General features: G+C 41.5%; 2 protein-coding genes across 10 annotated transcripts in view; one reads left to right on the top strand and one right to left on the bottom strand.

Moving 5' to 3' along the window:
• The window catches only part of LOC118395850 (RAD51-associated protein 1-like), a 34,306-nt gene extending 14,267 nt beyond the window's left edge, over window positions 1-20,039 (top strand). For 2 of the 9 annotated variants that reach the window (XR_004828074.2, XR_004828076.2), the window contains exons 2-5: window positions 15,631-15,754; window positions 16,097-16,264; window positions 16,390-16,524; window positions 19,217-20,039. Coding sequence is in view for 5 of the 9 variants with exons in the window: in XM_035789834.2 (XP_035645727.1) it covers window positions 15,210-15,226; window positions 15,476-15,522; window positions 15,631-15,735; window positions 16,097-16,264; window positions 16,390-16,524; window positions 19,217-19,344 (600 nt within the window). In the remaining 4 variants the exon portion in view is untranslated. Of the gene's footprint in view, window positions 1-15,024; window positions 15,227-15,475; window positions 15,523-15,630; window positions 15,755-16,096; window positions 16,265-16,389; window positions 16,525-19,216 lie in introns of those variants that run through there. The other 7 variants (XM_035789832.2, XM_035789833.2, XR_004828073.2 and 4 more) reach the window with 6 other exon arrangements.
• Window positions 1,067-14,796, bottom strand: LOC118395855 (protein C12orf4 homolog). The gene is made up of 7 exons (XM_052466072.1): window positions 14,700-14,796; window positions 6,332-6,517; window positions 6,054-6,199; window positions 2,370-2,551; window positions 2,147-2,246; window positions 1,286-1,392; window positions 1,067-1,085 (listed from the first exon to the last, which is right to left on the bottom strand). Exons 2-6 carry the CDS (start codon window positions 6,507-6,509, stop codon window positions 1,390-1,392), a joined length of 609 nt encoding a protein of 202 aa, XP_052322032.1. The 5' UTR covers window positions 6,510-6,517; window positions 14,700-14,796; the 3' UTR covers window positions 1,067-1,085; window positions 1,286-1,389.
• Window positions 20,040-23,788: the final 3,749 nt, after the last annotated feature.

Here is a 23,788-nt window from a genome sequence, read left to right as displayed (position 1 = left end):
AGGGTGTCGCATCCGTCTAATAGAGTTACAGACACTTGTAGATTCTATGTTAAGGCGCATTGAAGCTGTTCTGGTGGCTCAACGCCCTACTACTATTAAGACACGATGTTGGTGTTACCTTTATTTTGGCAGTTACCTGTATTTCATAGTTACATTATCATGGTCTATCCAGTCCTCTTACAGAGAACACTCATCTCAATCATCATGTAATTGAAGTCAGAGTCTGGGGAAGAAATACAAGTGAATTAACGCATCTTTGTTCAGACGTTTTCACTGTGATACCACAAGGCCATTTTTGCAAGTTATATAGAGAATGGCTGGAAAATTGGCAGTTTCTCATTGCAGCTATTGGATATACACAGTATAATGATTAAAAAACACTCTCAGAAGTATGATTGACTTTTCGCCAGTGGTGGGCTGCTGGTGTGTGTGATTGACTCACCAGGCTGGTCTTTGTGCTTGCTGGTCTGAGACCGGGCATAAAGCATCACTTGCTGGACAACCTCCAGCTGCTCCTCCAGCCGAGGGAAGTGGAAGTCTGTACACTCTTTAGATACTGGCAAAGTCTGGGGAAAACATATAAACACATGATGACGAGGATTCATTACATTGATTAATTATAATCTCACAATGGTTACGGAGGTTTTGGGGTTGGAGAATGTTTTTACTGTGACAAAACCTTTATGAGCTATTGTCATGCTAAAATGCTAAATCATGCTAAAACATCTAACTCACTGGTGCCATAAAGCCAAAGAAAAACACCTTCAAATGTGGTCATGGCAATAAGATTCTAAATGTGTTTCATCCTCTCACTTAACTAACAGGGTCTAACAGTGTGGTCCCACTGCTTTATGTTGGCCCCTGACATTTGGCCCTTGACCTCTCACCTCTCTTGATGCCACTGTATGAGTTGACCCTGTTGTCCACCAGCAATACCAGGCCACACAGGGACGAGGAGTAGAGCGACAGAGCAGTCTGCAGCCGCCTCAGCTTGGTCCCTCTGCTGCCATGGCGACGGTGCTTACAGAAGTCCAGTATGTCCGCCCGCACTAGTCGCAGGTTGTGCATTGTCTTCAGCTGTGCACCTGGACAACACCACAGCAACAACACCATCAAAATACATACGGAAACAAACACAAAAATATATAATGTACAGGATGTCTTTACATTTTACGATGTCAGGAAGTTCAGTGTAAATTAATTAGCTGTCATCAAGGTTTATTTTTATCATGGGCATGTTGGACCAGGCAGCAGTGTTTCCATGGGGACACAGACAGTATAGTACCTAAGTGGATGGTGAAGCTCTCCTCCAGCTGTCGCTGCTCCTCATACAGCCTGACCCCAGGCTCAGACTCCTCTGTCAGCTGGCTCGGCTGCACCTTGATCTCCTCACTGACAAACACAACATCACACTGTAAAGGATACGGTTCACAAGATGCCTTGTGCTGTCTTGCCCACGCCAATGAGCATAGAAGTTGGCAAGACAGCACAAACAGATCTGGAACCAGGCTGGAAGATGAACGGACACAAACCAACCCCAGATGAATTACATTGGGACTGACAAACTACACTGTACATAAAAAATAATTAAGACATATATAGCAAAAGAAAAAACATTTATTTGAGCTTGTATGCCATTTCAATGCCTCTTGAAAGTGCTGCTGTGTGCAAATTTCATTCAACTGTGTCTGCAAGCTTTCTTTCCCATTTAAGCACATGACTCGTCTATTCATTATCTGATTTAACCAATTTTGCTTCACTGTAAGAAGGTGAAGGATTAGTGAGATTTCAAGGAACATCCCCCTAGAAAACAATTGAGTACATTTCTGCACACATGCATTCAAAAGCGCACACACACACACACACACACACACACACACACACACACACACACACACACACACACACACACACTAGTGCTGTTATTGGGGTTCTGCATGTCCTGGTGCAGTTTGATCACCCACTCCTGATACTCCTGCTTCTGAATATGAGTCACCTGTTTCAGTTCATTGGCCCACTTGTTCTCCAGCACCTGACCAGACAGAAGAATCACCAATCGTACATCTCTATGACTATGTATCTTTGTACATAGAGCATTACAATGCTTGTAGCTTAAATGGCCAACCAGATTGGCTCTGTGTCTTACCTGCTGGGCATCGAAGTGTTGAGATGCAACTGCATTTACATCCTGGTCAGTCATGGTCTTTCCTAGTTCTTGCATGACTTTGTCCATCTCTGTTGCCTGCCTGGGAGTTGAAAAGGGAACAATGCAAAACACTTTAGGCATTTGTTATATGACAGTAACTTCAATTACGATGATTTAATTGGCTACTTTGCACTTGAGGACTCATCTCTATGGTCATACCAACCTCTCTTGTAACTTCTTCAGCTCCATGTCTCTCTCACTGATGAGCTCTGAGACACTGACAAAGTAGTTGTGTTCCAGGTTGAGCAGAGTGTCAGAGGCCGGGGAATGGATGAGCTCGTGGTAAACATCTGCAAAGTCCTCATCCCAGCTGGGCTCCTCAGGACGAGCATGTTCCAGTGTAGTCTAAAGAGTAACAAGCAAAAGAGAATAATGCCATTGGTGTGGGAGTAACCTTCTGAGAGCGAAGGAAAATCACAGGAAGACGTTGTTCAGTAGATCACAGGACATTGTAGGAAGTGCAGAAGTGAGTGACACAGCACAGTATGAAAGACACAGGCAACTATTTTGACTGAAAAGCATTATATGGTTTCCCTAAACAAACCCAATAGAGGCAAAGCTAAGAGAGCGACCTCATACTTCTGTCATATTTAGAATGTATAGAAAAGTATTTAGAGTGTGAACTTCCTCCATTAATACAAGTCTGGGAATCTTTATGCAACAAACATGATAGACATTAAAAGACCTTTGGAGTTCCTTAAAATACACTGGACATTGTCTATGAGTACTTCTGTGCTAGTGCAGAAAAATGTTAATGGTAATCCTTTATGCACCACAGCAGTGAGCCAACAGAGCTTTATAGGAGGGGCAGCCTTCTTTCTTTTTATAAGTGCTTGAGCAAGTGGCAGCAGAATTTAAAGTCCAGAGCTTTGAAGTGCATGAAGCAGATGATCTCGTTGACCTTCTTAAAAAACAAAATAAGGAAGATATTCTGTTTCAAAGGGATTTTTTTCACGAGGAGTCTGCTTTTTGATCCATTTAAATTGAAAGCCATGTCTATTAATATCTCTCATCAGACCACAGCTGTTTTAATGATATACAATATACACTTCAGACTGTCAGACAGATGATGCAGGTCTGGAATTGCAACATTCCCTGCAGTGTATAAAAATCGATGAGCTGCAACTTATCAAAGTCAAACACTACAACTTGGCAACTCCAGGCAACTGTTGGCAAAAAATGTTTAATACATTGTTCCAAACTTAAGGAGCAGTCAACTGTCTGACTTACTGACTTCCTGTATCAACATAATGATCTATGACTACAGCTCAGACACTGAAGATAATATCCTCAATGTGCACAGTATGCTAACACTTCTCGAGCTCGTCTTTGAGATAATTTGATTTTTCAATAGCATAAGAATACAGGTTGCACTGTATAAATCAAATGTTATTGGTTGCATACACATACTTAGCAGATGTTATTGCGGGTGTAGCGAAATGCATACATACATATACAGTGGGGCAAAAAAGTATTTAGTCAGCCACCAATTGTGCAAGTTCTCCCACTTAAAAAGATGAGGCCTGTAAATTTCATCATAGGTACACTTCAACCATGACAGACAAAATTTGAAAAAAAAATCCAGAAAATCACATTGTAGGATTTTTTAAATGAATTTATTTGCAAATTATGGTGGAAAATAAGTATTTGGTCAATAACAAAAGTTTATCTCAATACTTTGTTATATACCCTTTGTTGGCAATGACAGAGGTCAAATGTTTTCTGTAAGTCTTCACAAGGTTTTCACACACTGTTGCTGGTATTTTGGCCCATTCCTCCATGCAGATCTCCTCTAGAGCAGTGATGTTTTGGGGCTGTTGCTGGGCAACACGGACTTTCAATTCCCTCCAAAGATTTTCTATGGGGTTGAGATCTGGAGACTGGCTAGGCCACTCCAGGACCTTGAAATGCTTCTTACGAAGCCACTCCTTCATTGCGGTGTGTTTGGGATCATTGTCATGCTGAAAGACCCAGCCACGTTTCATCTTCAATGCCCTTGCTGATGGAATGAGGTTTTCACTCAAAATCTCACGATACATGGCCCCATTCATTCTTTCCTTTACACGGATCAGTCGTCCTGGTCCCATTGCAGAAAAACAGCCCCAAAGCATGATGTTTCCACCCCCATTCTTCACAGTAGGTATGGTGTTCTTTGGATGCAACTCAGGATTCTTTGTCCTCCAAACACGAGGAGTTGAGTTTTTACCAAAAAGTTATATTTTGGTTTCATCTGACCATATGACATTCTCCCAATCTTCTTCTGGATCATCCAAATGCTCTCTAGCAAACTTCAGACGGGCCTGGACATGTACTGGCTTAAGCAGGGGGACACGTCTGGCACTGCAGGATTTGAGTCCCTGGCGGCGTAGTGTGTTACTGATGGTAGGCTTTGTTACTTTGGTCCCAGGTCTCTGCAGGTCATTCACTAGGTCCCCCCCATGTGGTTCTGGGATTTTTGCTCACCGTTCTTGTGATCATTTTGACCCCACGGGGTGAGATCTTGCGTGGAGCCCCAGATCGAGGGATATTATCAGTGGTCTTGTATGTCTTCCATTTCCTAATAATTGCTCCCACAGTTAATTTCTTCAAACCAAGCTGCTTACCTATTGCAGATTCAGTCTTCCCAGCCTGGTACAGGTCTACAATTTTGTTTCTGGTGTCCTTTGACAGCTCTTTGGTCTTGGCCATAGTGGAGTTTGGAGTGTGACTGTTTGAGGTTGTGGACAGGTGTCTTTTATACTGATAACAAGTTCAAACAGGTGCCATTAATACAGGTAACGAGTGGAGGACAGAGGAGCCTCTTAAAGAAGAAGTTACAGGTCTGTGAGAGCCAGAAATTTTGCTTGTTTGTAGGTGACCAAATACTTATTTTCCACCATAATTTGCTAATAAATTCATTAAAAATCCTACAATGTGATTTTCTGGATTTTCTTTCTTCTAATTTTGTCTGTCGTGGTTGAAGTGTACGTATGATGAAAATTACAGGGCTCTCGTCTTTTTAAGTGGGAGAACTTGCACAATTGGTGGCTGACTAAATACTTTTTGCCCCACTGTATGCATATACTGTACTCTATACCATCCACTGCATCTTGCCATCTTGATGTAATATATGTATCACTAGCCACTTTAAACAATGCTACTTTTATATGTTTACATACCCTACATTACTCATATGTATATACTGTACTCGATACCACCTACTACACTCATTCATATATTTTTATGTACATACTATTCATTCCTTTACACTTGTGTATAAGGTAGTTATGAATTTGTTAGGTTAGATTACTCGTTGGTTTTACTGCATTGTCGGAACAAGAAGGACAAGCATTTCGCTACACTCACATTAACATCTGCTAACCATATGTATGTGACAAATAAAATTTGATTTGACAGTTTATTAGGTACAACATCCGGTTCACGAAAATGGATTGCTCCTACAGACAGGGAGACACGTGGCCGTGGCTTACTATATAAAACAGGCAGACAGGCATTGAGACAGTCAGTTACTGTTCGATTGAACGTTAGAATGGGCAAAACAACTGACTTAAGCAACTTTGAACATGGTATGATTGTCGGTGCCAGGCGCGCCAGATCCAGTATCTCAGAAACAGGGCTTTTCACACACGACATTGTCTAGGGTTTACAGAGAATGGTGCAACAAATAAAAAACATCCAGTCAGTGGCAGTCCTGTGGGCGAAAACAGCTCGTTGATGAGCGAGGTCAAAGGAGAATGACAAGAATCGGGCAAATAAAATCACCCACGGGCCAAATTCTGCTTTCGGGCGAAGGTTTATACGAAAAAATGCTTGTAACATGGTCTTTGGTTTTGAGTAATGATTTTACCTCTGAGTAGGTCTTGGCCCATGTGTTTGTAAGTGGGTTGATGTCCACCTCTCCTGTTGTCAGTCTCTGTAGGGCCAAATCTGCTTCTCTGTCATAATCCTGGATGGTTTCGCTCTCAATAAACATGGACAGTGTGCTCCTCAGTTCTAAACCAAGATACATCAAAGTATTTGTACCAAAAGGCATGTATGGATGAATAAAAGAGACAAAGTTGTTGAATATATCAATGTGCTTGGTTTTGAATTTAATTACATTTAGTTTATTGGAAATCTCATTACCATTCTCAACAAAGCAAGGTATATTGTGCAGCAGCATAAGTCGTCCATGAAGGTCACTGACATTTTCTTGGACAGGGAATTGCAGAGGTACTTTGAGGACACAGTCATTCCTCCCTGCCCTGAACCCAAACACAAACTCCTTCTCAGTGGTGTTCACCTTTCCCTTGCTTTTCTTCATTTTCTCAGCTGAAAGCAGATAGAATACTGAATACTGACTTAGAATACTGAATACTGACTACTTGTACAGTAATGATAATGCAATCGAATCGTTCCATGTCATTTCAGCAAGCCATGACACCAACCATCTCAGATTGTTCTGTAATTTAATTTAATCTCTGACAAATTAAGCTAATTGATTGCACCCAAATTGGCCATTTTAATTTAGGGTATTTGGATCATATTCAATAAATATAGTACCCAACATCCGATTTCCACCAACCTTTTTCCTACCAATGAGTAAGACACGAGGAATAAAAATAACATGTCAAAAGCCACCCACGGAGACCCCACACCCCATGCCAATCCTTCCCCAAACCAGTATACAGTAGAAGTTCTCTGTTTGACAAGTAGTATGAAGTTGCGGCTTGAAGTATTTCTTCTCCATACCATGTAATGTATTCCCTCAGAATCTGGTAATGTTTTTTTCCCCTGTTCAGAGAAATGTGTAATTTAAGTTGCTTGCATTATATACCATAAAGTAGTGTGAGAGTACTGGGGTTTGACCACTAGATGTCGGTGTTGCTGCTATACGGACACATCTATTTTGCTGGTCTCGTGGTTATTAAATCAAATCACGTGCGCCGAATACAACAGTGAAATACTTACTTACAGGCTCTAACAAATAGTGCAAAAAAGCTATTAGGTGAACAATAGGGAAGTAAAGGAATAAAAGCAACAGTAAAAAGACAGTGAGAAACAGTAGCGAGGCTATAACAGTAGCGAGGCTATAAAAGTAGAGAGGCTACATACAGACACCGGTTAGTCAGGCTGATTGAGGTAGTATGTACATGTAGATATGGTTAAAGTGACTATGCATACATGATGAACAGAGAGTAGCAGTAGCGTAAAGAGGGGGTGGTGGGTGGCGGGACACAATGCAGATAGCCTGGTTAGCCAATGTGCGGGAGAACTGGTTGGTCGGGCCAGTTTTTTATTTTCACCTTTTATTTAACCAGGTAGGCAAGTTGAGAACAAGTTCTCATTTACAATTGCGACCTGGCCAAGATAAAGCAAAGCAGTTTGACACATAAAACAACACAGAGTAAAACAAACAGTCAATAATACAGTATAAAAATAAGTCTATATACAATGTGAGCAAATGAGGTGAGATAAGGGAGGTAAAGCCATGGTGGTGAAGTAAATACAATATAGCAAGTAAAACACTGGAATGGTAGATTTGCTGTGGAAGAATGTGCAAATTAGAGAGAAATAATGGGGTGCAAAGAAGCAAAATAAATAAATAAATGAAATAAATAAATACAGTAGGGGAAAAGGTAGTTGTTTGGGCTAAATTATAGATGGGCTGTGTACAGGTGCAGTAATCTGTGAGCTGCTCTGACAGCGGGTGCTTAAAGCTAGTTAGGGAGATAAGTGTTTCCAGTGTCAGAGATTTTTGTAGTTCGTTCCAGTCATTGGCAGCAGAGAACTGGAAGGAGAGGCGGCCAAAGGAAGAATTGGTTTTGGGGGTGACCAGAGAAATATACCTGCTGGAGCGCGTGCTACAGGTGGGTGATGCTATGGTGACCAGCGAGCTGAGATAAGGGGGGACTTGACCTAGCAGGGTCTTGTAGATGACATGGAGCCAGTGGTTTTAGCGACGAGTATGAAGCGTACAGGTCGCAGTGGTGGGTAGTATATGGGGCTTTGGTGACAAAACGGATGGCACTGTGATAGACTGCATCCAATTGATTGAGTAGGGTATTGGAGTCTATTTTGTAAATGACATCACCAAAGTCGAGGATCGGTAGGATGGTCAGTTTTACGAGGGTATGTTTGGCAGCATGAGTGAAGGATACTTTGTTGCGAAATAGGAGGCCAATTCTAGTTTTGACTTTGGTTTGAAGATGTTCTGGAAGGAGAGTTTACAGTCTAACCAGACACCTAGGCATTTGTAGTTGTCCACATATTCTAAGTCAGAACCGTCCAAGGTAGTGATGCTGGACGGGCAGCAGGTGCAGGCAGCGATCGGTTGAAGAGCATGCATTTAGTTTTACTTGTATTTAAGAGCAGTTGGAGGCCACGGAAGGAGAGTTGTAAGGCATTGAAGCTCATCTGGAGGGTTTTTAACTTCTCTAGGGTAGGGGGCAGCATTTGGAATTTTGGATGAAAAGCATGCCCAAATTAAACTGCCTTCTACTCAGGCTCAGAAGATAGGATATGCATATAATTAGTAGATTTGATAGAAAACACTCAAGTTTCCAAAACTGTTAAAATAGTATAACAGAACTGATTTGACAGGCGAAAACCTGAGAAATCCCTTCAGGAAGTAGGATCTTTTATTTTTTTCTATTCAATGCCATTACAGTATCCATTGACTTAGGACTCAAATTGCAGTTCCTATGCCTTCCACTAGATGTCAGTGTTTAGAAATTGTTTCAGGCTAGTATTCTGAAAAATGAGGGAGTAAGATCAGTCGGAATGAGTGGACCCTGCCGTGTCAGAGCTTTTTCATGCGCACGACCGAGAGAGTGCCTTTCTTGTTTACCTTTTATATTGACAACGTTATTGTTCGGTTGAAATATTATTGATTATTTAGGCTAAAAACAACCTGATGATTGAATATAAACATCGTTTGACATGTTTCTATGAACTTTACGGATACAATTTTGATTTTTTTGTCTGCCTGTTGTGACTGCGTTTGAGCCTGTCGATTACTGAAAACGCGCAAACAAAACTGAGATTTTCAGATAAAGGGACTTTATCGACCAAAAGGAACATTTATTGAATAAATGAATGTCTTCTTGAGTGCACACATATGAAGATCATCAAAGGTAAGTGATTAATTTTATCTGTATTTCTGACTTGTGTAACTCTTCTACTTGTCTGGTTACTGTTTGTAATGATTTGTCTGCTGGGCTATGTTCTCAAATAATTGTAACGTATGCTTTCACCATAAAGCATTTTTAAAATCTGACAGTGGTTGGATTCACAAGAAGTTAATCTTTAAACCTATGTAAAATAGTTGTATCTTTTCTGAATTTTTATGAGTATTTCTGTATTTGAATTTGGCGCTCTGCAATCTCACTGGATGTTGACCAGGTGGGACGCTAGTGTCCCACCTACCTTAGAGAGGTTAAAACAGTGTCCAAAGAAGGGCCAGAAGTATACAGAATGGTGTTGAAGAGATATGTACATATGTACATGAATGTATAGTTAAAGTGACTGTGCATATATGATAAACAGAGAGCAGCAACAGCATAAGAGAGGGGCTGGGGGGAGGCACAATGCAAATAGTCCAGGTACCCATTTGATTACCTGTTCAGGAGTCTTATGGCTTGGGGGTAAAAACTGTTGAGAATACTTTTTGTCCTTGACTTCGCACTCCGGTACCGCTTGCCATGCGGTAGTAGACTATGGTGGTCTGCTTGATACATGTTGGTATTACAGACTTAAATCAGGGACATGTTGACAATGGCAGTGAAGACACCAAATAGATCACAACATTTTCTATGCAACTTTGGGTAGAAAAATCAATAGATTTGGCTCATGATGAAAATAAAGTGAGTGGTTATCCTCACAATTCAAGTCAGTCCTCCATGAAAGCAAATCAGGTGCTTCTACACCTGCATTGCTTGCTGTTTGGGGTTTTAGGCTGGGTTTCTGTACAGCACTTTGAGATATCAGCTGATGTACGAAGGGCTATATAAATACATTTGATTTGATTTGATTAGTTTGACCTTCTTTTACGCTTAATCTGTGTCCATGTAACATACCCTTTGTGTGTGGTTCATTCCCTTCAAAAAAAAAAGTCTGGATTAGCTACGGTTTGACCATTCCTGGTGAACAAGCAAACCATTAGGCTACAGTAGTTCTAATGGTTTCAATGTTAAGGTCTCAAATGGTCTTCAATAGTAAAAGTCCCAACCACACACTGTAAAGTGTTTTGCAATTGTAATGGTTTTGGTTTGGTTTTAATAGTAAATGTCACCAATCACATTACATATAGAGAGAGCTGTTTCCTGATAATTGTATTGAAAAACACAAGACTGCCATGCAATTCATTATATTATTAGGGTTGTCACAACATTTTAGTCCCTAGCCCATTTCTCCATCAAAGTTTGTAGGAAAAGTCTTGCATTGAAATATCTCTCCCAGAGAGTGGCCACTTGTTGGACTATTCAAGCAGAGTTGGGTTGAAGCATTAGGTTACTATTATGACAAACGCAATTGCTTTCATGGAGGACTGGCTTGAATTGTTAGGATGACCACACAATTTATTTTCATGATGAGACAAATTTATTGGGTAGAAAACCAAAGTTGCGAAGGAAATGTTGTGATATACAGTACCAGTCAACAGTTTGGACACACCTACACATTCCTGGGTTTTTCTTTATTGTAGAATGATAGTTAAGACATCAAAACTATGAATTTTCTATTTGAGATTCTTCAAAGTAGCCACCCTTTGCCTTGATGACAGCTTTGCACACTCTTGGCATTCTCTCAACCAGCTTCATGAGGAATGACTTTTCAACAGTCTTGAAAGAGTTCCCACATATGCTGAGAACTTGTTGGCTGCTTTTCCTTCACTCTGCGGTCCAACTCATCCCAAACCATCTCAATTGGGTTGAGGCCAGGTCATCTGATGCAGCACTCCATCACTCTCCTTCTTGGTCAAATAGCCCTTACACAGCCTGGAGGTGTGTTGGGTCATTGCCCTGTTGAAAAACAAATGATAGTCCCACTAAGCCCAAACTAGTTGGGATGGCGTATCGCTGCAGAATGCTGTGGTAGTCATGGTGTGCCTTGAATTCTAAATCAATCAGACAGTGTCACCAGCAAAGCACCCCCCATAATTCCATATGTGTTATTTCATAGTTTTGATGTCTTCACTATTATTCTACAATGTAAAAAATTGTCAAAATAAACAAAAACCATTGAATGAGTAGGTGTGTACAAACTTTTGACTGGTACTGTATTAAATAAACACAAGAGACTGGATAATCGAATGTGGCGGTATAGCATAAACAGCGGCATCGAATGGTCAAAACCTGGTATTTTCACACTACTTTATGGTAAATACTGGAAGCGACTTCAATTAAAAATGGATCTGAAAAGGAGGGAAAAAAACACCAGATTCACAGGGAATATGTTACATGGTATGGAGAAGCAATACACCAAGCCACAGCTTCATAATACTTGCCAAACAGAGAACTGATACTGTATACTGGTTGTTGGGGTGGGATTGCCATGGGGTGCGGGGGGTCCGTGGGTGGCTTTCGACATATTTTGGGGGATTTCTCATGTTACTCATTAGTAGGAAGAACCTTTGGCCCAAATCAGATGTTGGGTACTACATTTATTGAATACAATCTGAATCCTATACATTCAAATTGCCAATTTCAGTGCAATGATTTAGCTTAATTTCTCAGAGATCAAATTATATTTCAACAAAATAATGTTTCAGGAATACTAATTGTATCTGTTACTAAGTACAGAAATGATTTCAGAACAATCAGATGGTGGGTGTAAGGACCGACACTGGAGTCGAGAAGCAGGTACGTGGAGTCAAACATTTAATAAGGAACAAGACAGGAACAGCGTCAGCACATGGGTAACAAAACAACATACGAACGTTAATGTGGAAGCAGGGAACAGAACTGGAGGACAGACAGATAAAGGGAAGGAAATAACAGGTGATTGAGTCCAGGTGAGTCCAAATGATTGGTGATGCAAGTGACGAGGGAAGCAGGTGTGCGTAATGATGCTGGCAGGAATGAGTAATGCTGGGCAGCCTGGCGCCCTCGAGTGCCAGGGGAAGACCGGGAGTGGGGGGAGTGGGGAGACCGGGAGACCGGGGGGGGGAGACCGGGAGTGGGGGGGGAGACCGGGAGTGGGGGAAAGACCGGGAGTGGGGGAAAGACCGGGAGTGGGGGGGGAAGACCGGGAGGGGGGAAGACCAGGAGTGGGGGGAAGACCAGGAGTGGGGGGAAGACCGGGAGTGGGGGGGGAAGACCGGGAGTGGGGGGAAGACCGGGAGTGGGGGGAAGACCGGGAGTGGGGGGAAGACCGGGAGTGGGGGGAAGACCGGGAGTGGGGGGAAGACCGGGAGTGGGGGGGAAGACCGGGAGTGGGGGGAAGACCGGGAGTGGGGGGGGAAGACCGGGAGTGGGGGGAGACCGGGAGTGGGGGGTAGCGGGAGCGGGGGGGTAGCGGGAGCGTAGCAGAAGTGGGGAGAGCAGGAGTGGGGGGGTAGCGGGAGCGTAGCAGAAGTGGGGAGAGCAGGAGCAGGGAGAGCGGGAGCAGGAAGACCGGGGGAGAGCGGGAGCAGGGGGGGGTACCAAAAGGCAAATGGCCTCCTGCGGGGATGGGAGCTGGGATTAAAATTAAAATACATTCATAAAAATATAGGCCAAAACACACATCACAACAAAACACCACAACATAAAGAGAGACCTATAAGACAACAGCATGGTATTAAAACAACATGGTAGCAACAGAACATGGCAGCAGCACAGGGTACAAACATTATTGGGCACAGACAACAGCAAAGGGCAAGAAGGTAGAGACAACAATATCACACAAAGCAGCCACAACTGTCAGCAGTAAGACTGTCCATGATTGAGTCTTTGAATGAAGAGATTGAGATAAAACTGTCCAGTTTCAGTGTTTGTTGCAGCTCGTTCCAGTCGCGAGCTGCAGCGAACTGAAAAGACGAGCAACCCAGGGATGTGTGTACTTTGGGGACCTTTAACAGAATGGCAGAACGGGTGCATCTCATTCTGAGCTTCTACAGAAATTATAGTCATAGTTTGCCTTTAATTGGAAATAGACTACTACTAATAGCTAGCTACCAGGCTTGTGAAGTTCAGATTATTGCTGACAGATAGATGAATAGATTAAAAACAAGACATTAAAATGTGGGGTCATCACTAGTTAACCTAGCCAGAAAGTAATAAATGTGCCTATTTCTACAATTTCTCTTCCAAAAATATGGTTTTACACCTAATGCAAACCTTAACCACACTGCTAAACGAATGCCTGGTCCTAACCTTAAATTAAGACCAAAAAGCACATTTTTGTTTTCATACAGTTTTACAATATAGACAATTCTGACTTTGTGGCTGTGTTGTCTAATGGAAATAATTGGTCCCTTCAATGAGGGCTGGGATGCAGTCAGTTTTATTGAACGTTTGCTACATTGCATAACGGTTTCTACTGAACAACACGTTTCCAACTAAATGTTCAACGTTTTTGCACAGACTGAGGTACGTTTGCGCCATAGGAGGCTGGCTCATAATAATGTCTGGAAGGAGCGAATGGCATGGAACACATGGAAACCATGTTAAATCAAATGTTATCTGTCACATGCGCCAAATACAACAGGTGTAGGTAGACCTTACAGTGAAATGCTTACTCACAAGCTCTTAACCAACGATGCAGTTAAGAAAAATACCCCCCCAAAAAATACAAAATAACTAAAGTAACGAATAATTAGAGCAGAAGTCAAATAAAAATTGCGAGGCTTATATACAGGGGATACAGGACCAGTCATGTTTGATGTAGTTGATACCATTCCGCTCCAGCCATTACCACGAGCCCATCCCATACCCATATAAGGTGCCACCAACCTCATGGTTTGCTCTATTTGGTAGGTGTGGCTTGAAGCAATGGGTGGCATGTTTAAATGGAAGTCGCTATGCTGACAGCCTTCTTCAACCGGCGTGTGTTCATTAGTCGGATTCCGTGGCAAAACGTTTCGCAACGGAAACCTTTCACAGTTTAATATATGAACCAAATGGAAGCAAACGGAACGGAGAGGGGCCCACCTACATTTGTCCAATATAAACTATAGTTTTCGTTGCAAAACGTTTTCTGTTTGGAGTAAACAATTTGTTGCCAAACGTTTGGCAATAGACCAAACGTTTTCCAATGGAATCAGACTAATGAATACATCCCTGATCGTTCAGAACAGCACCGTTTCGGTTTAATTGAACGTTCCACTAACTTACGGTGTTTCGTTGAAGGCAGCCAGCCGTACTAGCTAAATCGCTAGTTATTTAGCATTGTTAGCAATGGTTGCTAATATTGCAGTGGTCGCTGCCTAGCTTACTTAGTGCAACCAATAACAACAATATTGACACTAGTCATACTGCAATCGGGATACATTTGCTTCAGAATAATAAAGATTATCGTAGAAGTCTAGTTTTACCTGTACATTCGTATTTTGTGGATGTAAAAGGACGACCGTGTTCATTCCCTTGTTTGGACAACCAGCTGATGGACACAGCTGAGCTAGCTGTGCTTTTTAAATACAACTTTCGTCAGATTTTATTTTCAAAACAGTAATACATCAAATCAATCTACACGTAGGACAGTAAAGTGGAAGCATGTGGATTTGTACATTTTTATTCGTAGAATAATGGTATTGAGTAATTAATAATACATATTTTAACATTATGCCAATGTAAAGTTACACAAAGAACGAATCCCCTAAATAGAAACCCAAGATATACATGTGAAATATTCAATTTGTCGCGGGATAGCTTGAAATAAACAACATTCAAAATTGTACTGTTTTATTTCAATGTGGTCGTTTATCTAGGTTATTCAGTATTTCATTTTGTTTCTAGTTTGGACACTGTTAAGATACTTAATTTACGTCATTAAGTAACTAGCTACTAGTAGCGTTTGGTTTCTCAAGCTGGCTGAATACGATATTATGGCTCGACCCACAAGGTGTGTAACGTTCTTTAAACTAATCTACAGCACAAGAGGTTGGTGGCACCTTAATTGAGGAGGACGGGCTCAAGGGTAATGACTGGAGCAGAATTATTCCATTCGCTTCGTTCCAGCCATTATTATGAGCCGTTCTCCCCTCAGTAGCCTCCACTGATCTACAGGTAGCAGGCTGACAGTAGCTGCAAAGATCATGATAACTGTTTTGTTTTAGTGTGATGAATGATGACTATTTGTTCTCGTCAAAAGAGCCAAGAACCAATTGAATTACTCAGACTTGATGGAGCTTGATGATGGTACGTGATGATGATGTCAACTGTTTGGACATTCTCAACTTTTACATGTTGTCATAATGTTAATCCGCCTGCTTTTTGTAATGTTTTGTCTTTTTTTTGTTCAATCAGATGAAGATTTCGCCTGTATGAAAGGGCCTTCCAGCAAGAAAGCTCGGGTCCTTGTCAAAGAACCACAGAGAGACAAGGGTCTGCATCAATCAAGCAAATCTTTCGGTCAGGATTCAAAGAACACGTAGGCCTATCATTTTTTTTTTAATAGAAAACTTATTGTTACATATGTTTTATAGCTATCAGAAAAACATCTTCACACACTGCCAACAAAGTCCGACACTATTTTGATTAGTGTGCAGGTTGGCTGGTAGTCACTGTTTTGTGTGTGTGTGTATGGGTTTCAGATTGTCTTTAGATGACAAAGATCCTTTTATAAAGCCTTAATGAACATTCATTATTTAGGGAAACATGCCAAACCTACTGTATTACATCTCAGGCATAATTGAACATGCTGTAAATCACAACACTAACAATAAACCCTGCCTATAGTCTCTTTGTTCTAATGATTTTCCCTCTCTCCTAGAACTTCATGAGGTCACAAGTGAGAGAGGATCCAATGTCAACCCCTCCAGCCAAAGATGGGCAGCTGTCAAAGCTAAAGATCAACAGAGATCCATACTCAAAGTGGAGAGGATCAGCCAGGTTGAGAGTGGGCGGGAGGATAAGGATTACCAGTCTACCTGCATACCACGTAACCACCATCTGTCATCACGTTAATGCCCTCAATAAGAAATGTTCACACAATTATAATGGATGTAAAGTATATTATGCTGATATTACATTTCTCCGTGCTTTCCTCTGTTACTCCCACCACAGAGAGTTGTAGTCCGACTCCAGCAACATCAAAGCCTGTGTCAACTCAGAGGAAGCTTGCTTACACTCCCACTTTACCTGTTAGATCATCCCCTATCAGCCCAGTAGGTGGCAGGCTTCTAAAGTGGAATCCACCAGGTGAGGCTCAGTGACACAATTGGAGATTCTCTACTGGACAAAAGTCTGCCCTTTACTTAACTCCTTCGCGACCCGGAAACCGATAAGTGGTCGAGGGGAGAGTCAATTCGTTAGTAGGCAAACTGAGGAGTATGCTTCCCTCCTCGATTACAGACTTCAGCAAAGGATGCACAAGAGTATCTTCCTGGTGGCTAGCGTGGAAGTGTTTTAAAATCCGCCACACAGGCCTTTCTAATCGACCTGGCCCAGTTATCCTGGAAGGATATTGACCTCATCCTGTCAGTAGAGGATGCCAGGTTGTTCTTTAGAAGTGCTTTCCTCACCATCTTAAATAAGCATGCCCCATTCAAAAAATGTAGAACTAAGAACAGATATAGCCCTTGGTTCACTGCAGACATGACTGCCTTGATTAGCATCTAATAGCCCCCACGATATGAAACTTTTCAGGGATGTCAGGAACCAATATACACAGTCAATTAGGAAAGCTAAGACTAGCTAGCAGAAATTCCTTCCTGTAGCACTAATTCCAAAAGTTTTCGGACACCGTGAAGTCCATGGAGAATAAGAGCACCTCCTCCCAGCTGCCCACTGCACTGAGGCTAGGAAATACTGTCACCACCAATAAATCTACTATAATTGAGAATTTCAGTAAGCATTTTTCTACGGCTGGCCATGCTTTCCACCTGGCTACCCCTAACCCGGCCAACAGCTCTGCACCCCCCGCTTCTCCTTCACCCAAATCCAGATAGCTGATGTTCTGAAAGAGCTGCAAAACCTGGATCCCTACAAATCAGCAGGGGTAGACAATCTGGACCCTCTCTTTCTAAAATTATCCTTCAAAATTGTAGCAACCCCTATTACTAGCCTGTTTATCCTCTCTTTCGGATCATCTGAGATCCCCAAAGATTGGAAAGTTGCAGCGGTCATCCCCCTCTTCAAAAGGGGAGACCCTCTAGACCCAAACTGTTACAGACCAATATCCATCCTTGGCTCTTGTCAATCACTGCATTCTTATGCAGACTCAATAGCCTTGGTTTCTCAAATGACTGCCTTGTCTGGTTCACCAACTACTTCTCCGATAGAGTTCAGTGTGTCAAATCGGAGGGCCGGTTGTCCGGACCTCTGGCAGTCTCTTTGGGGGTGCCACAGGGTTAAATTCTCAGACCTACTATTTTCTCTGTATATATCAATGATATCGCTCTTGCTGCTGGTGATTCTTTGATACACCTCTACGCAGACAACCACATTATTTATACATCTGGCCCTTCCTTGGACACTGTTAGCAAACCTCCAAATGAGCTTCAATGCCATACAACACCCCTTCCATGGCCTTCAATTGCTCTTAAATACTAGTAAAACTAAATGCATGCTCTTCAACTGATTGCTGACCGCTAGTCCAGCATCACTACTCTGGACAGTTGTGACTTAGAATATGTGGGCAACCACAGATACCTAGGTGTCTGGTTAGACAGTAAACTCTCCTTCCAGACTCACATTAAGCATCTCCAATCCAAAATGAGTTCTAGAGTCATCTTCCTATTTCGCAACAAAGCATCCTTCACTCATGCTGCCAAACATACCCACGTAAAACTGACTATATCCTACCAATCCTTCACTTCGGCGATGTCATTTACAAAATAGCCTCCAACACTCTACTCAGCAAATTGGATGTAGTCTATCACAGTGCCATCCGTTTTGTCACCAAAGCCCCATATACTACCCACCACCGTGACCTGTATGCTCTCGTTGGCTGGACCTTGCTACATTTTTGTCGCCAAACCCACTGCCTCCAGGTCATCTATAAGTCTTTGCTAGGTAAAGCTCCGCCTTATCTCAGCTCACTGGTCACCTTAGCAACACCCACTTGTGGCACGTGCTCCAGCAGGTATATTTCACTGGTCATCCCCAAAGCCAACACCTCATTTGGTCGCCTTTCCTTACAGTTCTCTGCTGCCAATGATTGGAACGAATTGCAAAAATCACTTAATCTGGAGACATATCTCCCTCACTAACTTTAAGCATCAGCTGTCAGAGCAGCTTACCGGTCAGTGTACCTGTACACAGCCCATCTGTAAATAGCACACCCAACTACCTCATCCCCATATTGTTATTTATTTATTTTTGCTCTTTTGCACCCCAGTATCTCTACTTGCACATCATCTGCACATCCATAACTCCAGTGTTAATGCTAAATTGTCATTATTTCGCCACTATGGCCTATTTATTGCCTTACCCCCCCTTACCTTACAACATTTGCACACACTGTACATTGATTTTTCTACTGTGTTATTGACTGTATGTTTGTTTATGTGTAACTGTGTTGTTTTTGTCGCACTGCTTTGCTTTATCTTGGCTGGGTTGCAGTTGTAAATGAGAACTTGTTCTCAACTGGCCTACCTGGTTAAATAAAGGTAAAATGTATTGCACAACAAGCTACAATTTGATTTGATCACTTTACACATTTATTTGGGGATTCCACCTCTGTAAATGTAATTTGCCTGATGGCGCATGAGTAGAGGAGTCTCATTTCATACAAGCGCATTTGTGTCCATGTTTCGTCGCCTCTGCTCCTCGATCCTTGAACTTATTCAAAAGTAGGCGAGGAGAGGCCAGAGGCGAGGAAAACCAATTGAGATTCTCCAAATATGTATATTTATCGGTCTTAATTCAATTCTCTCTTCTTTATCACTAGCACAGAGTGGAATAAGCCCCAACTCAACCCCGAATTTCACCACAAAGTCTCCGGGACAAGGCTTGCGACTGGGATTGTCCCGCTTAGCAAGGGTCAAACCTCTGCACCCCACTGCTAGTGGTAACTGACTCTTGCCCTATTAAACAGTGAAGTCAGAATCTCCTTTTCTTTGGTGTACTGTGTGTTTAGCCTGTTACTCTTGTGTTGCATTGCTAATATTGGAGTTCTGTAATAATTTTTGTTTAAATGTTGTATCTAGTGATTGCTATTCATCAAAATGTTTATTTTTTAAACATTTGTTTCTTACCATGCCTGCAATTGTCCAGTATTTTAAAAAAAATTAACAAGTGTTTGATACTTTGCATACAGGTGTAATTCTTTTGGTGGTACGGTATTTACTCTGGTTCTAACTCGGATTTCACTAATGTCCATCATGGTTATTTCCATTCTCAGACTATAGAAGTTTGCTTGATCCAGCTATCCCCCTGCTGGAACATTAATTTAATGTTTCCCATTGAAGGAAACACTGAGGAATAAAGAAAGGGATATTTCAAAATCTTCTGGAACTGTGAACAGTAGCTAGGTTTCCATCCAATTGGCAAGATATTGTCATGTGAATATTCTAGAATCCGCATAAAGAAAATGTACCCACCAGTGGTACAGTATGTTTCTACCAAATGGACTTGATGTGGATAAAAAAAAACGTGTGATGACAGATTTTGTTCCCTCAGTCTACACCCAATATCCCATAATGACAAAGCAAAAATGGGTTTTATATTTTTTTTGCAAATGTATTGAATAAAAAATGGAAATATCACATTTACATACCCTTTACTCAGTACTTTGTTGAAGCACCTTTGGAAGTGATTACAGCCTCGAGTCTTCTTGGGTATGACGCTACAACCTTGGCACACCAGCTCTGGAACAGATTTTCATCAAGTATCTCTCTGTACTTTGCTCCATTCATCTTTCCCTCAATCCTGACTAGTCTCCCAGTCCCTGCAGCATCCCCACAGCATGATGCTGCCCCCACCATGCTTCACTGTAGGGATGGTGCCAGGTTTCCTCCAGATGTGACGCTTGGCATTCAGGCCAAATAGTTCAACCTTGGTTTCATCAGACCAGAGAATCTTGTTTCCCATGGTCTGAGAGTCCTTTAGGTGCCTTTTGGCAAACTCCAAGTGGGCTGTCATGTGCCTTTTACTGAGAAGTGGCTTCCGTCTGGCCACTCTACCATAATGGCCTGATTGGTGGAGTGCTGCAAAGATGGTTGTCCTTCTGGAAGGTTCTCCCATCTCCACAGCGTGACCATCGGATTCTTGGTCACCTCCCTGACCAAGGCCCTTCTCCCACAATCGCTCGGTTTGGCCTGACGGCCAGCTCTAGGTTGGTGGTTCCAAACTTCTTCCATTTAATAATGATGGAGACCACTCTTCTTGGAGACCTTCAATGCTGCAGAACTGTTTTGGTACCCTTATCCAGATCTGTGCCTCTACACAATCCTGTCTCGGAGCTCTATGGACAATTCCTTCAACCTCAAGGCTTGGTTTTTGCTCTGATAAGCATTGTCAACTGTGGGACAATATATAGACAGGTGTGTGCCTTTCCAAATCATGTCCAATCAATTTAATTTAACATAGGTGGACTCAACATCTCAAGGATGATCAATGGAAACAGGATGTACCTGAACTCAATTTCAAGTCTCATAGCAAAGGGTCTAAATACTCATGTAAATAAGATAGTTCTGGTTTTAAAAAATGTATGAATTCGCAAAAAAAAATCTAAAAACCTGTTTTCATTTTGTCATTATGAGGAAAAAAAATCGATTTGAGAATATGGCTGTAATGTAATAAAATGCGGAAAAAGTCAAGGGGTCTGAATAGCTTCCGAATGCACTGTACTTTTTGTTATATCAATATTTGCGCATAAAGGCGTTTCCACCGATATTTCCTGCATAATTAATTTTACCGACACAAATGACAAACTATCTGTCGGCATTTACATAAAATTACACCGAAATGTCCTGTTTCCGTCACAGTTGTCATTATTTTTTTTAATACAATATGAATTTACTCGCATAAAAACTATGGACAGAAACCTGGTTATTGAGAGACAAAAAAAACTGTTTTTGGTCAGTGTACCAATGTCTATAGATCGGTTAATTTTCCAAATCAGCAATCTTGCAGTGTTTTTTGTTTGTTTTTTTGGTAAGGTTTCATAAGTAAGCTCTTCAATTAGTCATTTTACAATTTATTGATCTATCTATTTGAGCTTTATGGTTAAGTTATGTAGTGCGAAAAGTAACAGAAGTCACTTTCAGTGAAAGAAAGTCTTATTTTCCAAAGGTTTCTCTTTCTTTCTTTTCTTACACTTCTCTCCTTCCTGGATGACAGTTTTCAGTCACAAATCACATGTAGGTTGAATTTAGCAAGTCTCTCAAATAGCCTACTATTATCCAGAATTATTTGGGATGTTTCATTTATTGCAGTGACAACATGATAAGCATTACATGGTTTTCACTGAATTTAATCTGGAAATATCTTGAGTTGCAACTTAAGGGTATTGATTCATTCAGTGGAATTGTTCAAGTAGCTTATTCGACTGTTGGCTGATGATGAGTAAACTCAGTGACAATTAGCACATTTCCTAATAACAACAAACATGAATGTGTGAAGATCATAAAGTTACATAGCCCGTCTATAAATAGCCCAAACAACTACCTCTTCCCCTACTGTATGTATTAATTTAGCTCCTTTGCACACTCATCTTCTGTCAAATCTACCATTTCAGTGTTTTAATTGCTATATTGTATTTACTTTGCCACCATGGCCTATTTAATGCCTTTACCTCCCTTATCTCACCTCATTTGCTCACATTGTATATAGACTTATTTTTCTACTGTATTATTGACTGTATGTTTGTTTTACTTCATGTGTAACTCTGTGTTGTTATATGTGTCGAACGGCTTTGCTTTATCTTGGCCAGGTCGCAATTGTAAATGAGAACTTGTTCTCAACTTGCCTACCTGGTTAAATAAAGGTAAAATTAAAAAAAATCACAGCAGACATAGTTGTAGATACATATATGGTCTTCTAGGCTACAGTTAGATTGCAAATTACAACAAAAACATCCCTTTTTATTTGGGTCACACTTCATGGTCCAGACCAGATAACCACAAAATCAAGAATGAATCTGACCCGAATTCGAGCAAATATATGTTAGAGAACTAGTGTAACTGTGACGCCATCCGATCCATTGCTTTTAGAGTACTGAGCAATTACCCTAGTTACTGAGAGAGCGTCATAAATGTGCTGCACAGTTGAAGCGTGGTAGGCGCGTAAACTCCCCACAGATCAGCTATATTGATAGCCTACAACACGCTGCGGGACCCATACGGTCGTTATCAGCGTTTTTTGAGAAAGTATTCCGGGAGGTCAGTCAGGCGTGATCGTGACAGCATAGTAATCTGATTTTTATCATAGTGAATTTCGAGGAGAAGAGGTTAGCTAGCCCACTCTCCTACAAATAGCCCACTATCAAAATGTTTTGACATGTTATATGATGTGATTGACTAGAATTAGGCCTACATGTCAGGTATATTTCACTTTTGTTTGTTGATAGTATAATTCACTATTTTTGCATAACTTTGTGACAGAGCAATATGAATAGAGAAAGGTGGATCATGTTTATTTTTTATTTTGAAGCAGGTTTTTGCCATTGAGGGTCAGTAGTTTACCATTCTGTACCTCAGCCTAGACAAACCAAGAAAACAGCAACCCTTCTAAAACAAACTAATTGGAAAACCATGACAATCAACTTCTCTGAGATAAACGAGGCTATTAAACCATCTGAATATCTTATGGCACATGATATTGTGGGTTTTTGACAGGAATGCAATGAAGAACAAGCTAGATAAAGTTGATTACGGGTGCCTCCCTCCCACTGATGAAAAAGGTAGGACAAAAACGCTATCAGAAATTTGGCCTGTAAGTCTGCCATTTCTATTTTTCAGTACAGTAGGTTGTTTCTGCTCAAAGCACCCCAAAGCAAATGGTGTTTCACTTATTTCCAAGGGTCCCATTAGCTTTATCCAGGAACAAATTCTTTGTTTGTGTCTGTGGAGTCTTGGTCCCTTGGGCTGGAAGGAAGGTTGCAGGACTTTTGTGCACTCCACACTCACTGAGCATGTGCTATCAGGAGTGCCCCAGGCCTGCTGCCCAACTGACTGGTCCTCTCTGCACTCTCTTTGAATGTCAACTTGTGTACATGTCACCAGAAACCAAAGTAAACCAGACATGTGTTTTTGAACACTGTTATTACATGATCATAGAACTCTTATTACAAAAAAAATCACATTGCTCTTAAGGACAATGTGAAAGAGGTGTACCCTGTATGCATTCGTCAGACTAAACTTAGACTTATTATAAAATCAGGAACATTAGGATCAATCAAATCTGGGCCACATTATTGGTGCAGTCAGAGCCTTCTACAGTATTTCAAAAGAGGGCTCTAGGTACAGTAGCCTACCATTTTTCTGTTGAGAGCTCCAGCAGTGCAGGTGTGAGTGTGACC

Source organism: Oncorhynchus keta, chromosome 17 (genome assembly GCF_023373465.1).
Source record: "Oncorhynchus keta strain PuntledgeMale-10-30-2019 chromosome 17, Oket_V2, whole genome shotgun sequence".
NCBI lineage: Eukaryota > Metazoa > Chordata > Actinopteri > Salmoniformes > Salmonidae > Oncorhynchus > Oncorhynchus keta.
This window is presented reverse-complemented; position numbering and strand designations above follow the sequence as displayed.